This window comes from Sapajus apella, unplaced genomic scaffold (assembly GCF_009761245.1).
Source record: "Sapajus apella isolate SASKATOON/1434 unplaced genomic scaffold, GSC_monkey_1.0 scaffold135, whole genome shotgun sequence".
Taxonomy (NCBI): Eukaryota; Metazoa; Chordata; class Mammalia; order Primates; family Cebidae; genus Sapajus; species Sapajus apella.
In genome coordinates this window covers 717,382-729,324 of record NW_022437075.1, presented here as the reverse complement: position 1 = coordinate 729,324, position 11,943 = coordinate 717,382, and the positions used below count along the sequence as shown (strand labels likewise).

Genomic DNA, 11,943 nt, shown 5'->3' with positions numbered 1-11,943 from the left:
TAAAAAAAAAAAAAATTAGGCCGGGCGCGGTGGCTCAAGCCTGTAATCCCAGCACTGTGGGAGGCTGAGGCGGGTGGATCACGAGTTCAAGAGATCGAGACCATCCTGGTCAACATGGTGAAACCCCGTCTCTACTAAAAATACAAAAAATTAGCTGGGCATGGTGGCGCGTGCCTGTAATCCCAGCAACTCAGGAGGCTGGGGCAGGAGAATTGCCTGAACCCGGGAGGCGGAGGTTGCAGTGAGCCGAGATCGCGCCATTGCACTCCAGCCTGGGTAACAAGAGCGAAACTCCGTCTCAAAAAAAAAAAAAAAAAATAATAATAATAATAATTAAAAAAAAAATAAAAAATAAAATAAAACAAAAAAGAAAATGATGCTGCTCATTTCAGCTTCAGCATCTCCCGTCTTTTTGATGCTTGGCTCCCTTTGCTGATCTCAAAATTTTCCTGGTTTTTCCTCCCTCAGCCCCTTCTTACTCCTTTGCTGTCCTGTGTAGTGATTTGGTGAGAGAAATCATTGCTGCTCCCTCAGCACCATATATGAGTTTCAAGTTTTATTACTGCAATAAAGCTGCTTTATGCCGGCTTTTCTCAAACAGAAAAAAAGAAAGAAAAAGAATGGCTATGTATTCTATATATGTTCAAAGGTGCTGTCAGAAATACCTCTGCTGAAATATCAGTGGATAGTGAAAAAATTTAATACTTCAGAGAAGCTTTAGCAGTGACGTTTAAACAACAATAAAAATGGAATTAGGCCACTGAAAAGGACCCATGAAAAAATAAGTTAAAAGAAATATAAGAAAAAGAAGCGGGTGGGCGCGGTGACTCACACCTGTAATTCTAGCACTCTGGGAGGTCAAGGTGGGCAGATCACGAGATCAAGAGATTGAGACCATCCTGGCCAACATGGTGAAATCCCACCTCTACTAAAAATATAAAAATTAACTGGACATGGTGGCAGGTGCCTATAATCCCAGCTACTCAGGAGGCTGAGGCAGGAGAATCACTAGAACACGGGAGGTGGAGGTTGCAGTGAGCCCAGATTGCACCACTGCACACCAGCATGGAGACACAGCGAGACTCCATCTCAAAAAAGAAATATAAGAAAAAGTGGAATTCATAGCAAAGCATGATTAAAATGATCACCCTGGGTTTTGTGTTCGAATTGAGATTTCGATTTCCTGAAAATACTGGCCAAGCATGCTGGTCCCTACCGTAATTTCAGCACTTTGGGAGGATGAGGCAGGAGGATCACTTGAGCTCAGGAGTTCAAGATCAGCCTGAGCAACATGGCAAAACCCCTCTCTATGAAAAAATTTTAAAAAGGCCAGGTGTGGTGGCTCACGTCTGGAATTCCATCACTTTGGGAGGCTGAGGGGGTGGATCACTTGAGGTCAGGAGTTCACGACCAACCTGGCCAACATAGTGCAACCATATCTTTTCTAAAAACACAAAAATTAGTCGGGTGTGATGGCAGCCACCTGTAATCCCAGCTACTTAGGAGGCTGAGGCAGAACACTTGAACCTGGAAGGCAGAGTGCAGTGAGCCGAGATCACACCGCTGCACTCTGCCCTGGGTGACAGAGTGAGACTCTGTCTGGGAAAAAAAAAAAAAAAAGGGCTGGGCATGGTGGCTCATGCCTATAATCCCAGCACTTTGGGAAGCTGAGGTAGGCTGATCACCTGAAGTCAGCAGTGTGCGATCAGCCTGGCCAACATAGTGAAACCCCATCTCTACTAAAAATTAAAAAGAAAAAATATTGAGGTGTGGTGGTAGACATCTGTAATCCCAGCTACTCGGGAGGCTGAGGCAGGAGAATTGCTTGAACCCAGGTGCCGGAGGTTGAAGTGAGCCAAGATCACGCCATTGCACTCCAGCCTGGGCAAAGAGAGTGAAACTCCGTCTCAAAACAAAAACAAAAACAACCAAAAAAACCAGATAAAGCTCTTACAATGGGCTTTGTGAGGTGCCACGTTGCTGGTCAGCCATGAGAGGAAGAATAATTCAGAGTAAGAGGAAACAGATTCTAGGCAACCCTCAGGGAAACTGAGGTGGCACCCTGCCTCCGGCTCCCTCAGAATGTCCCATCTCCCTGTACTGGTGGTCCCAGATAATTTTCTTCTGATTGGGACATTCACCTGGGAACAGTGGTTACTTACAATATTATTTACTGCTAAAATCCTGGCTGCAGGGTCAGCATTCCTGCAAGTGGAGAAGGGGACATGTGACCCTGAGAAAAGATTCTGGATTCCATAATCTCACCTTCTTGCTGGGAAGGAACACTTGTTTCAGCAGAAAGTGCAATGACAGTGTCTGCACAGGGCCTGGAGATTATCACTGGAAAATAGCTTGGAGTGAGGAAATTAGTTAATAATATGGATGAATAATGTTACCCACTGAGAATGCCATAAGTAGCTAGAAGACAAAAGCGTCAGTACACATAAATCTCAACGGGTAGTGAGTAGAGGAACAGGAGCTCTGAGATAATTAATTGGAGCCCATGGCTATCCTGAAACTTGGATAACATAAAATTCTTCTTTATACAAACTGTGTATCCTTTCCATACTGAAGAACTCTGAGAAATACAAACTTGGAAGAAAAGAAATAGGTAATCCTAGAAAGATGTCAAATAGAAGCCAGGCGTGGTGGCTCATGCTGTTATACCAGCACTTTGGGAAGCCAAGGTGGGCAGATTACCTGAGGTCTGGAGTTTGAGGTCACCCTGACCAACATGGAGAAACCCCATCTCTACTAAAAATACAAAATTAGCCAGGCGTGGTGGCACATGCCTATAATCCCAGCTACTCGGGAGGCTGGGGCAGGAGAACTGCTTGAACCTAGGAAGTGGAGATTGCAGAGAGCCAAGATCATGCCATTGCATTTAGGAATAGCAACGAGGGTGATACTCCATCTCAAAAAAAAAAAAAAAAAAAAAAAAAAGAAAGATGAAATAGAAACAAAGTTACGGTGGCATAATAATTATTTAATTGCCCGGCAATGTATACATATTGTCACTTTGGGACATTTATTCCACATGAAGTGGATAACCAGCTCATGGCTCTTGTGGTACTGAAAAACAAGTATTCAGCCAGGCACAGTGGCTCACACCTGTAATCCTAGTACTTTGGGAGGCCAAAGCGGGTGGATCACTTGAGCTCAGGAGCTAGAGACCAGCCTGGGCAACATGGTGAAACACCATCACTACTAAAATAAATAAATAAATAAATAAATAAAAGCCAGGCGCGGTGGCTCAAGCCTGTAATCCCAGCACTTTGGGAGGCCGAGGCGGGTGGATCACGAGGTCAAGAGATCGAGACCATCCTGGTCAACATGGTGAAACCCCGTCTCTACTAAAAATACAAAAAAAAAATTAGCTGGGCATGGTGGCACGTGCCTGTAATCCCAGCTACTCAGGAGGCTGAGGCAGGAGAATTGCCTGAACCCAGGAGGCGGAGGTTGCGGTGAGCCGAGATCGCGCCATTGCACTCCAGCCTGGGTAACAAGAGCGAAACTCCGTCTCCAAAAACAAAAAATAAATAAAAATAAAAATAAATAAATAAATATAAAATTAGCCAGGTATAGTGGCGCACACCTGTAGTCCCAGCTACTTGAAAGGCAGAGGCAGAAAAGCTTGAACCTGGGAGGTGAACATTGCAGTAAGCTGAGATCATGCCACTTCACTGTAGTATGGGAGAGAGAGTAAGACTCCATCCCCCCCTCAAAAAAAATAAATAAATAAATATTCCTTACAGCAAACTGGTATCACTGAAGAATGAATGAGGCCCAACGTAAGTCTTTTTTTTCTTTTTTTTTTTTTTTTTTGAGGCAGAGTCTCGCTCTGTCTCCAGGCACCAGGCTAGAGTGCAGTGGCACGATCTCGGCTCACTGCAACCTCTGCTTCCAGGTTTCAAGCAATTCTCCTGCCCCAGACTCCCAAGTAGCTGGGAATACAGGTGCGCACAACCATGCCCAGCTAATTTTTGTATTTTTTAGTAGAGACAGGGTTTCACTATGTTGGCCAGAATGGTCTCAATCTCTAGACCTCGTGATCGGCCTGCCTCAGCCTCTGAAATTGCTGGGATTACAGGTGTGAGCCACCACACCCGACTCTTATTTCATTGTTTTCAAATTTCTTAATGAAATAAGAAATAGATAAAATTCATTTTAAAAAACAAACCTGGCCAGGCACACTGGCTCGTGCCTGTAATCCCAGCACTTTGGGAGGCCGAGGTGAGTCTGTCACCTGATGTCGGTTGCAGTGAGCCGTGATCGTGCACTGCACTCCAGTCTGGTGACAGATCGAGACGACTCTGTCTCCAAATAAAAAACCTGTACATTGACCTATCATGTGACTCAGGCACTGCACACCACCATGTTAACACAGTGAAACATACCTATATGAACAACCACATTCAAATGTAGTTTTATTTACAACAGACAAAAACAAGAAGCAACTGAGATACACTGCAACAGATAAATGATACACAGGTAAGTTTTCATAGCATGTTATTCTTTTTTCTTTTTTGTAGAGAAGAGGTCTGGCTATGTTGCCCAGACTAGTCTCTAACTCCTGGCCTTGAGTAATCCACCTTGTCCTTCCAAAGCATCAGAATTACAAGCAAGAGCCGCCATGTCTGGTTGAGCATGTCATATTCTAAGCAATACAAGAAAAATTAAGGCTGGGTGCAGAGGATCATGCCCATAATCTCAGCACTTTGGCAGGCCAAGGCAGGTGGATCACTAGAGGTCAGGAGTTAGAGATCAGCCTGGCCAACATGGTAAAATGCCGTCTCCACTAAAAATATAAAAATTAGCCAGACATGGTGGTATGTACCTGTAATCCCAGCTACTCAGAAGGCTGGTGCAGGAAAATCGCTTGAACCCAGGGGGCAGAGGTTGCAATGAGCCAAGATCACACCACTGCATTCTAGCCTTGGTGACAGAGCAAGACTGACTCAACGTGAAGTCTCTTAAGACCATGGAGAGCTGACATTCTGATGTTTTCCACATTGACAGTACTCTTAAGGCCTTTGTCCAGTATGAACTCTCCTGTGTTTAATGAGACCGGAGGTTTCAGCAAAGGATTTCCCACATTTACTCACTCATAAGGCGTTTTTCCTGTGTGAACTCTCTGATGTTGAAGAAGGGCAGAGCTTCGATGAAATGTCTTTCCACATTTGGTGCATTCATAAGGCCTTTCTCCAGTGTGAACTCTCCTGTGTTTAGTGAGACTGGAACATTCAGTAAAGGATTTTCCACATTCACTGCACTTATAAGGCTTTTCTCCAGTGTGAACTCTTTTATGAACATGAAGTGCAGAGCTGTAAGGAAATGACTTCCCACATTCACTGCATTCATATGGCCTTTCTCCAGTGTGAACTCTCCGATGTATAGTCATGCAGCTCTTATTGCCAAATAATTTCCCACATATGTCACACTCAAATGGCCTTTCTCCTGTGTGAACTCTCTCGTGAACAACAAGATGACACTTCCTGTTAAATAATTTCCCACATTCCCTGCAACTGTAAGGTCTTTCCCCAGTGTGAAGTCTCTGGTGTTCAGTGAGGTGGGATCTGTACCTAAATGATTTCCCACATTCCCTGCACTCATAAGGCCTTTCTCCTGTGTGACCTCGCTGATGTTGAATGAGGTTGCCCTTTTGACCAAAAGATTTTCCACATTCTTCACACTCATAAGGCCTTTTACCAGCATGAACACGCTGATGTAGACTAAGGTTGCGCTTCCGACTAAAAGATTTCCCACACTCCTCACAGTGATAAGTTGTGTCTCCAGTATGAAATCGCTGATGTTGAGTGAGGTGGCCCTTTTGACTAAAAGATTTCCCACATTCTCCACACTCATAGGGTCCTTTTCCTGTGTGAACTTGCTGATGCTTACTGAAGCTGTCATATTTGCTAAAGGATTTCCCACAATCACTGCACATATAACATCCACCTCTAGTGAAAAGTTTCTGGTGTGGAATAAATGAGTGTTTGGTGCTGGAGACTTGTATGTGTTCTCCACACCTGTAGTTAGTTTTTCCCTCCTGAAAGGGTGAGCCATGCTTAGTTTCACTGTTTGTCTTTTTTACAGGGTAAGTGGCTTCTTCCTGGCATGATCCTGAACTGTGCAGAACGTCCTTCCCAAAGTCACAGAAGACAAATGACTCCTGTGACACCATGAATTTAGATTTCTTTACAAACGATGCTTCTCTGACACTCCTCCTGTAGAATTTCTCTCCAATATGCTGTTTCTGCTGCTGCTGAAGGTTTGCAGTGTCATCCAAGTTTTTTCCACATGCCCTACTCCTGTTCAGTTTCTGCTTGCGATGAGTTTCCTGGTGGTCAGCACAGTGAAAAACGTCCCCCACGATGAGGCCACCCATGTGACAGGAGTGAGCCTTCTTAGGAGAAACAGCCCTAGGAGTCCTGTCCTGAGACTCTGTTTGTACGGTAATGCTCTGCTTAGACAGTGCTGCCTCATCTTTTAATCCACACCAACAACCTGAAAGCAAGGAAATGCTGGTCAAGTTTAAAGTACCTCTGATGGGAAGGCACTGCCCACCCACAAATATATATCACAAATTGAGGAATTACTCTATAGAAATATTTGCAAAAATAGAACATTGGCTTCAGGTTAAAGATTAGGCTGCTGGCTGGGCACAGTGGCTCATGCCTGTAATTCCAGCACTTTGGGAGACTGAGGCAGGTGGATCACCTGAGGTCAGAAGTTTGAGACCAGCCTGACCAACAACATGGTGAATTCCTGTCTTTACTAAAAATACAAAAATTAGCAGGGCATGGTGGCGGGAACTTGTAATCCCAGCTACTTGGAAGGCTGAGGCAGGAGAATCACTTGAAGCCAGGAAGCGGAGGTTGCAGTGAGCCAAGAACACACCATTGCACTCCAGCCTGGGCACAAGAGTGAAAATCTGTCTCAAAAAGAAAAAAAAAAAAAAGGCCGGACATGGTGGCTCACGCCTGTAATCCTAGCACTTTGGGAGGCGTAGGTGGGTGGATCACGAGTTCAAAACCAGCCTGGCCAACATGGCGAAACCCCATCTCTACTAAAAATACAAAAATTAGCTGGGCGTGGTGGTGGGCGCCAAGAATCAAAGCTATTCGGGAGGCTGAGGCAGGAATATCGCTTCAACCCAGGAGAAGGAGTTTGCAGTGAGTGGAGATCAGGACACTGTACTCCAGCCTGGGCAACAGAGTGAGACTCTATTTCAAAAAAAAAAAAAAAGATGGGTCTGCTGCTTAGCATTACTGGGCTATAAGGATCAGAGAATGCAGGAGGCCTCATGAGGTAAAGTGCACAAGCATACACGCAACACAGGGAGCAGTGGCAGGGTCTAGAGCTCTTTCCTCTAAAAAGAAATTGTGTACAGAACCTTATCTCCTGATGACATGTGAGTGCTATACAGCAGTGTATGTCTAAGTCCAAGAAAACATGAGTGTACACAGCAGGGGGGGGTCATAGATGGCTTAACAATAAGCATATGCTTTCTAATAATAATCAATACACCAGGCCGGGCACGGTGGCTCATGCCTGTAATCCCAGCACTTTGGGAGGCCGAGGCAGGCAGATCACAAGGTCAGGAGTTCAAGATCAGACTGGCCAACATGTGGAAACCCCATCCCTACTAAAAAAAAATACAAAAATTAGCTGGGGATGGTGGCTCGTGCCTGTAATCCCAGCTACTTGGGAGGCTGGTAGGAGAATTGCTTGAACCAAGACTGAGGAGGTGGAGCTTGTAGTAAAGCCAAGATTGCGACACTGCACTCCAGCCTGGGCTACGGAGTGAGACCCCATTTCAAAAATAATAATAATAATAATAATAATAATTGATACGCCAGTATCAGAGACAACTGCAGATAAAAGCACAAGAATAATGGGTGCAAGGTGGGGTCCAGAGATGTATTATTCCTGGGGTGATTATCACAGTAGAAGTAAAAAGGTACAGAACTAACAAGGGTGAAACTCTCAACAATGGGGACAAAAAGATAGTGTGTGCCTACTCATATTGCCACGAAAATACTCGGCAAATATAAATGGTTTCTGGTATGATTTCAGTAGACCTCCGAAGTCATGCCCTCCCCCGCCACGGCACTTTTGAGGGACAGGCTCCCTTTGAGCCTATCGTGATGAACCTGAATTGAAACACATCTTGTGAAACACCGACGACTCTCCATCCCACCCGCAAGATGACCAAATACATGGGACTGATGATGTAAGTACAAAGGGAAGGGCAGCAGAGATGAACAGGAAACACCAGCTCAGGACAACTAAGCACCTGACATCCCACAGGACAGTAAAACTAAGTATTACAAGAGAATTCCTAAGCAGATCCATGGTCTATGTAGGTAATGACAGGGAGGTATGAAGAATTATCACCCACAGGAAGGAAGTATTAATAGAACCTAGGAACACAAGAGCCATAGATTTGGACAGTCACCTAAAAGCCAGAGAGCAAGCAAAGTGGATACATTAAGGTGCCTATAAGACTCCAGACTCTGACTCTTTCTCTGGGAGCCTACAGCAAAGCATGTGTTGGAGCTGCTTAAGGAAAGGAAAAGGCAATACACACACCTGAGTCCTACCAGCCACATAACTTACACAGAGAAGTGTAGAAGGAACCTGTGCCCAGGCCCCTTAAATGAGAAAGACAGTCTTGTCAATGAAAACCAGCGAATGGAAACACTAGCTCAGGTCACAAAGGTGAGTGTGAGCAACTTACCCAGGGAGGATATAAGTGCCAGGTTCTCTAGCATCACATCACGGTACAAGCATCTCTGAGCCTCACTAAGGAGACACCATTCCTCCTTGGAAAAGTTCACAGCCACATCTTCAAAGGTCACAGTGCCCTGCTATGATAGTGACAAATGAAACAACAAACAGCCCCTATACTGAGGTGCCACAATCCACCTCTCCCACACACCCACCCTTGCCCATCTTCCTCCCAGGGTCCACAACATAATGTTGAAACCATGTCTACTGGTGCCTTTTTCTCTTCATGTGTGCAATGGTCAACTGGTATAGCCACCAGCAATATGAAGTAGGTAGACAAGGCTGGGGTCAGTGGCTCACGCCTGTTATCCAGCACTTCAGGAGGCCGGGGTGGGCTGATCACAAGGTCAAGAGATCCAGACCATCCTGGCCAACCTGGTGAAACCCCATCTCTACTAAAAATACCTAAAAAATTAGGTGGGTATGGTGGTGCATGCCTGCAGTCCCAGTTACTCAAGAGGCTGAAGCAGGAGAATCGCTTGAACCTGGGAGGTGGAGGTTGCAGTGAGCGAAAATCACGCCAGTGCATTCCAGCCTGGCGACAGAGTGAGACTCTATCTCAAAAAAAAAAAAAAAAAAAAGTAGGTGGACAAATAGGTATCGGCTGTGGTCCTGACATAAAAAGGTCCACTCCCTCCTGAATAGCGATATCCAAGCTCATGTAAAGCCTAGGGCAGCTGCCTGGGTCCATCAGACAAATTTGCTCTCTAAATATACACCATTCTTTATACTGCACAGACACATGCCCATGGCCACCCCCACCTGAGTTTCCCCCACCATCAGCCACTCTCTGGAATCCCCACAAATACAAGTTTGTTTTTTGTTTTCTTTTTTTTTTTTTTTGAGACGGAGTTTCACTCTTGTTACCCAGGCTAGAGTGCAATGGCGCGACCTCGGCTCACCACAACCTCCGCCTCCTGGGTTCAGGCAATTCTCCTGCCTCAACCTCCTCAGTAGCTGGGATTACAGGCACGCGCCACCATGCCCAGCTAATGTTTTTGTATTTTTAGTAGAGACGGGGTTTCACCATGTTGACCAGGATGGTCTCGATCTCTTGACCTCGTGATCCACCCGCCTCGGCCTCCCAAAGTGCTGGGGTTACAGGCTTGAGCCACCGCGCCCGGCCGTTTTTTGTTTTCTTTAACGAAACATAGTTTAGCTCTGTCACCCAGGCTGGAGTGCAGTGGCATGACCTTGGCTCACTGCAGCCTCTGCCTCCCAGGTTCTAGTGATTCTCGTGCCTTAGCCTTCCAAGTAGCCGCCAGGACTACAGCTGTGCTAATTTTTGTATTTTTTTTAGTAGAGATGTGGTTTCACCATGTTGGTCAGGCTGCTCTTGAACTCCTCACCTCAAGTGATCCACCTGCCTTGGCCTCACAAAATGCTGAAATTATAAGCATGGGTCACCACGCCCAGCCCCCACAAATAAAATTATTTTGTAAGATGAAGAGGGTATAATGGTCCATGATTCTCTTGGGAGTATGCAAATGGTTTGTTTCCATAACTCTGGTGGTAAGGACGGAATTTAATCCCACTACAAAGTATAATAACATGGAACCCTGCCTCAACCCCTTGATCAAAAGGGTTGCTAGGCTAGGATAAATTATCTAAGAGAGAAGAGTGGGAATAAGATTTGTACTCACACCTTTTAAGGTTGTCCCACTATCACAAGATGTCAAAGTAACATATCATATTGGGCCTTCAGTTCTGATCTTACGCCAAAATGTGAATAAGCATCCAGAGTATGCTTGACAAATAAAAATAGAATTCAATATTAATACAGAATTTCCATGGATTCCATAGCATGGTAGTCCCAAATCATCCTGTAAGTGTCTACCTGAATGACTCCATAGCCACATAGAACCATGAGTGGCTTCAGATATCCATGACCCTATTCCACTTCCGTGCTGCACCAGCTGACACCTCAGCTCTAGCAGCCTTCCCCTGTCCACCCAATGCCATTTAAAGCAAAGCCCCTGCATTTGTGAACAAAACCAAACCGACTATCACACAGGAGCATATTTTTCCCTGCCCATATGAACTAGGCTTAATGAAACTCTCCAGGCACTCCCAAAACGATTGTGAGTCCAAACAGTGGTAAACAGTTACAACTGGCCGGGCATAGTGGCTCACGCCTGTAATCCAAGCACTCTGGGGGCTAAGGTGGGCAGATCACCTGAGGTCGGGAGTTCAAGATCAGCTTGACCAACATAGAGAAACCCTATCCCTACTAAAAATACAAAAGCAGCCGGGCGTGGTGGCTCATGCCTGTGATCCCAACTACTCAGGAGGCTGAGGCAGGAGAATAGCTTGAACCTGAGAGGTGAAGGTTGCAGTGAGTCGAGATCATGCCACTGCACCCCAGGCTGAGTAACAAGAGAGAAACTCTGTCTCAAAAAAAAAAAAAAAAAAAAGATTTACCACCATAATCTGAAGCATGCCCTCCTACTAAATGTGATCCATAACTAACTTACTGTATTTACCAGTTAGCATTCACATATTGGATGTCTCCAGTAGAAATAACTTTCCAGATACCCTGTCCTGTAAGTCTAGTTATCCATTTGATGCAGCCACTTACTGGTCTCTGACTCTTCATATGGCCAAAACAACTGTCTTGATATCCACATTATTATATCAATATCAACTTCATCTCAGCTGACACAGCATCCATGGCTACAGTTGCTAAGATCAAAAACCCTGGCTCATGCCCGATTTCTCTTTCATGCCCTTATTATACAAATTAGAAAACCTACTGTCTTAGCTGGGCTCATGCCTGCAATCCCAGCACTTTGGGTGGCCAAGGCGGGTGGATCACCTGGGGTCAGGAGTTGAAGACCGGCCGAACCAACATGGTGAATCCCCATCTCTATTAAAAATACAAAAATTACCGGGCGCGGTGGCTCAAGCCTGTAATCCCAGCACTTTGGGAGGCCGAGGCGGGTGGATCACAAGGTCAAGAGATCGAGACCATCCTGGTCAACATGGTGAAACCCCGTCTCTACTAAAGCTACAAAAAAAAAAATTAGCTGGGCATGGTGGTGCGTGCCTGTAATCCCAGCTACTCAGGAGGCTGAGGCAGGAGAATTGCCTGAACCCAGGAGGCGGAGGTTGTGGTGAGCCGAGATCGCGCCATTGCACTCCAGCCTGGGT

General features: G+C 45.5%; 1 protein-coding gene across 8 annotated transcripts in view; it reads right to left on the bottom strand.

Annotated features, from left to right (window-relative positions):
- Positions 1 to 5,069: 5,069 nt before the first annotated feature.
- Positions 5,070 to 11,943, bottom strand: part of ZNF417 (zinc finger protein 417) — a 9,690-nt gene continuing 2,816 nt past the window's right edge. For 3 of the 8 annotated variants that reach the window (XM_032263261.1, XM_032263263.1, XM_032263259.1), the window contains exons 2-3: positions 8,744 to 8,873; positions 5,070 to 6,507 (exon numbers count right to left, since the gene is read on the bottom strand). In XM_032263261.1, the coding sequence (XP_032119152.1) occupies positions 5,102 to 6,507; positions 8,744 to 8,873 (1,536 nt within the window). In that variant the 3' untranslated portion in view covers positions 5,070 to 5,101. The remainder of the gene's footprint in view (positions 6,508 to 8,743; positions 8,874 to 11,943) is intronic. The other 5 variants (XM_032263262.1, XM_032263264.1, XM_032263260.1 and 2 more) reach the window with 2 other exon arrangements.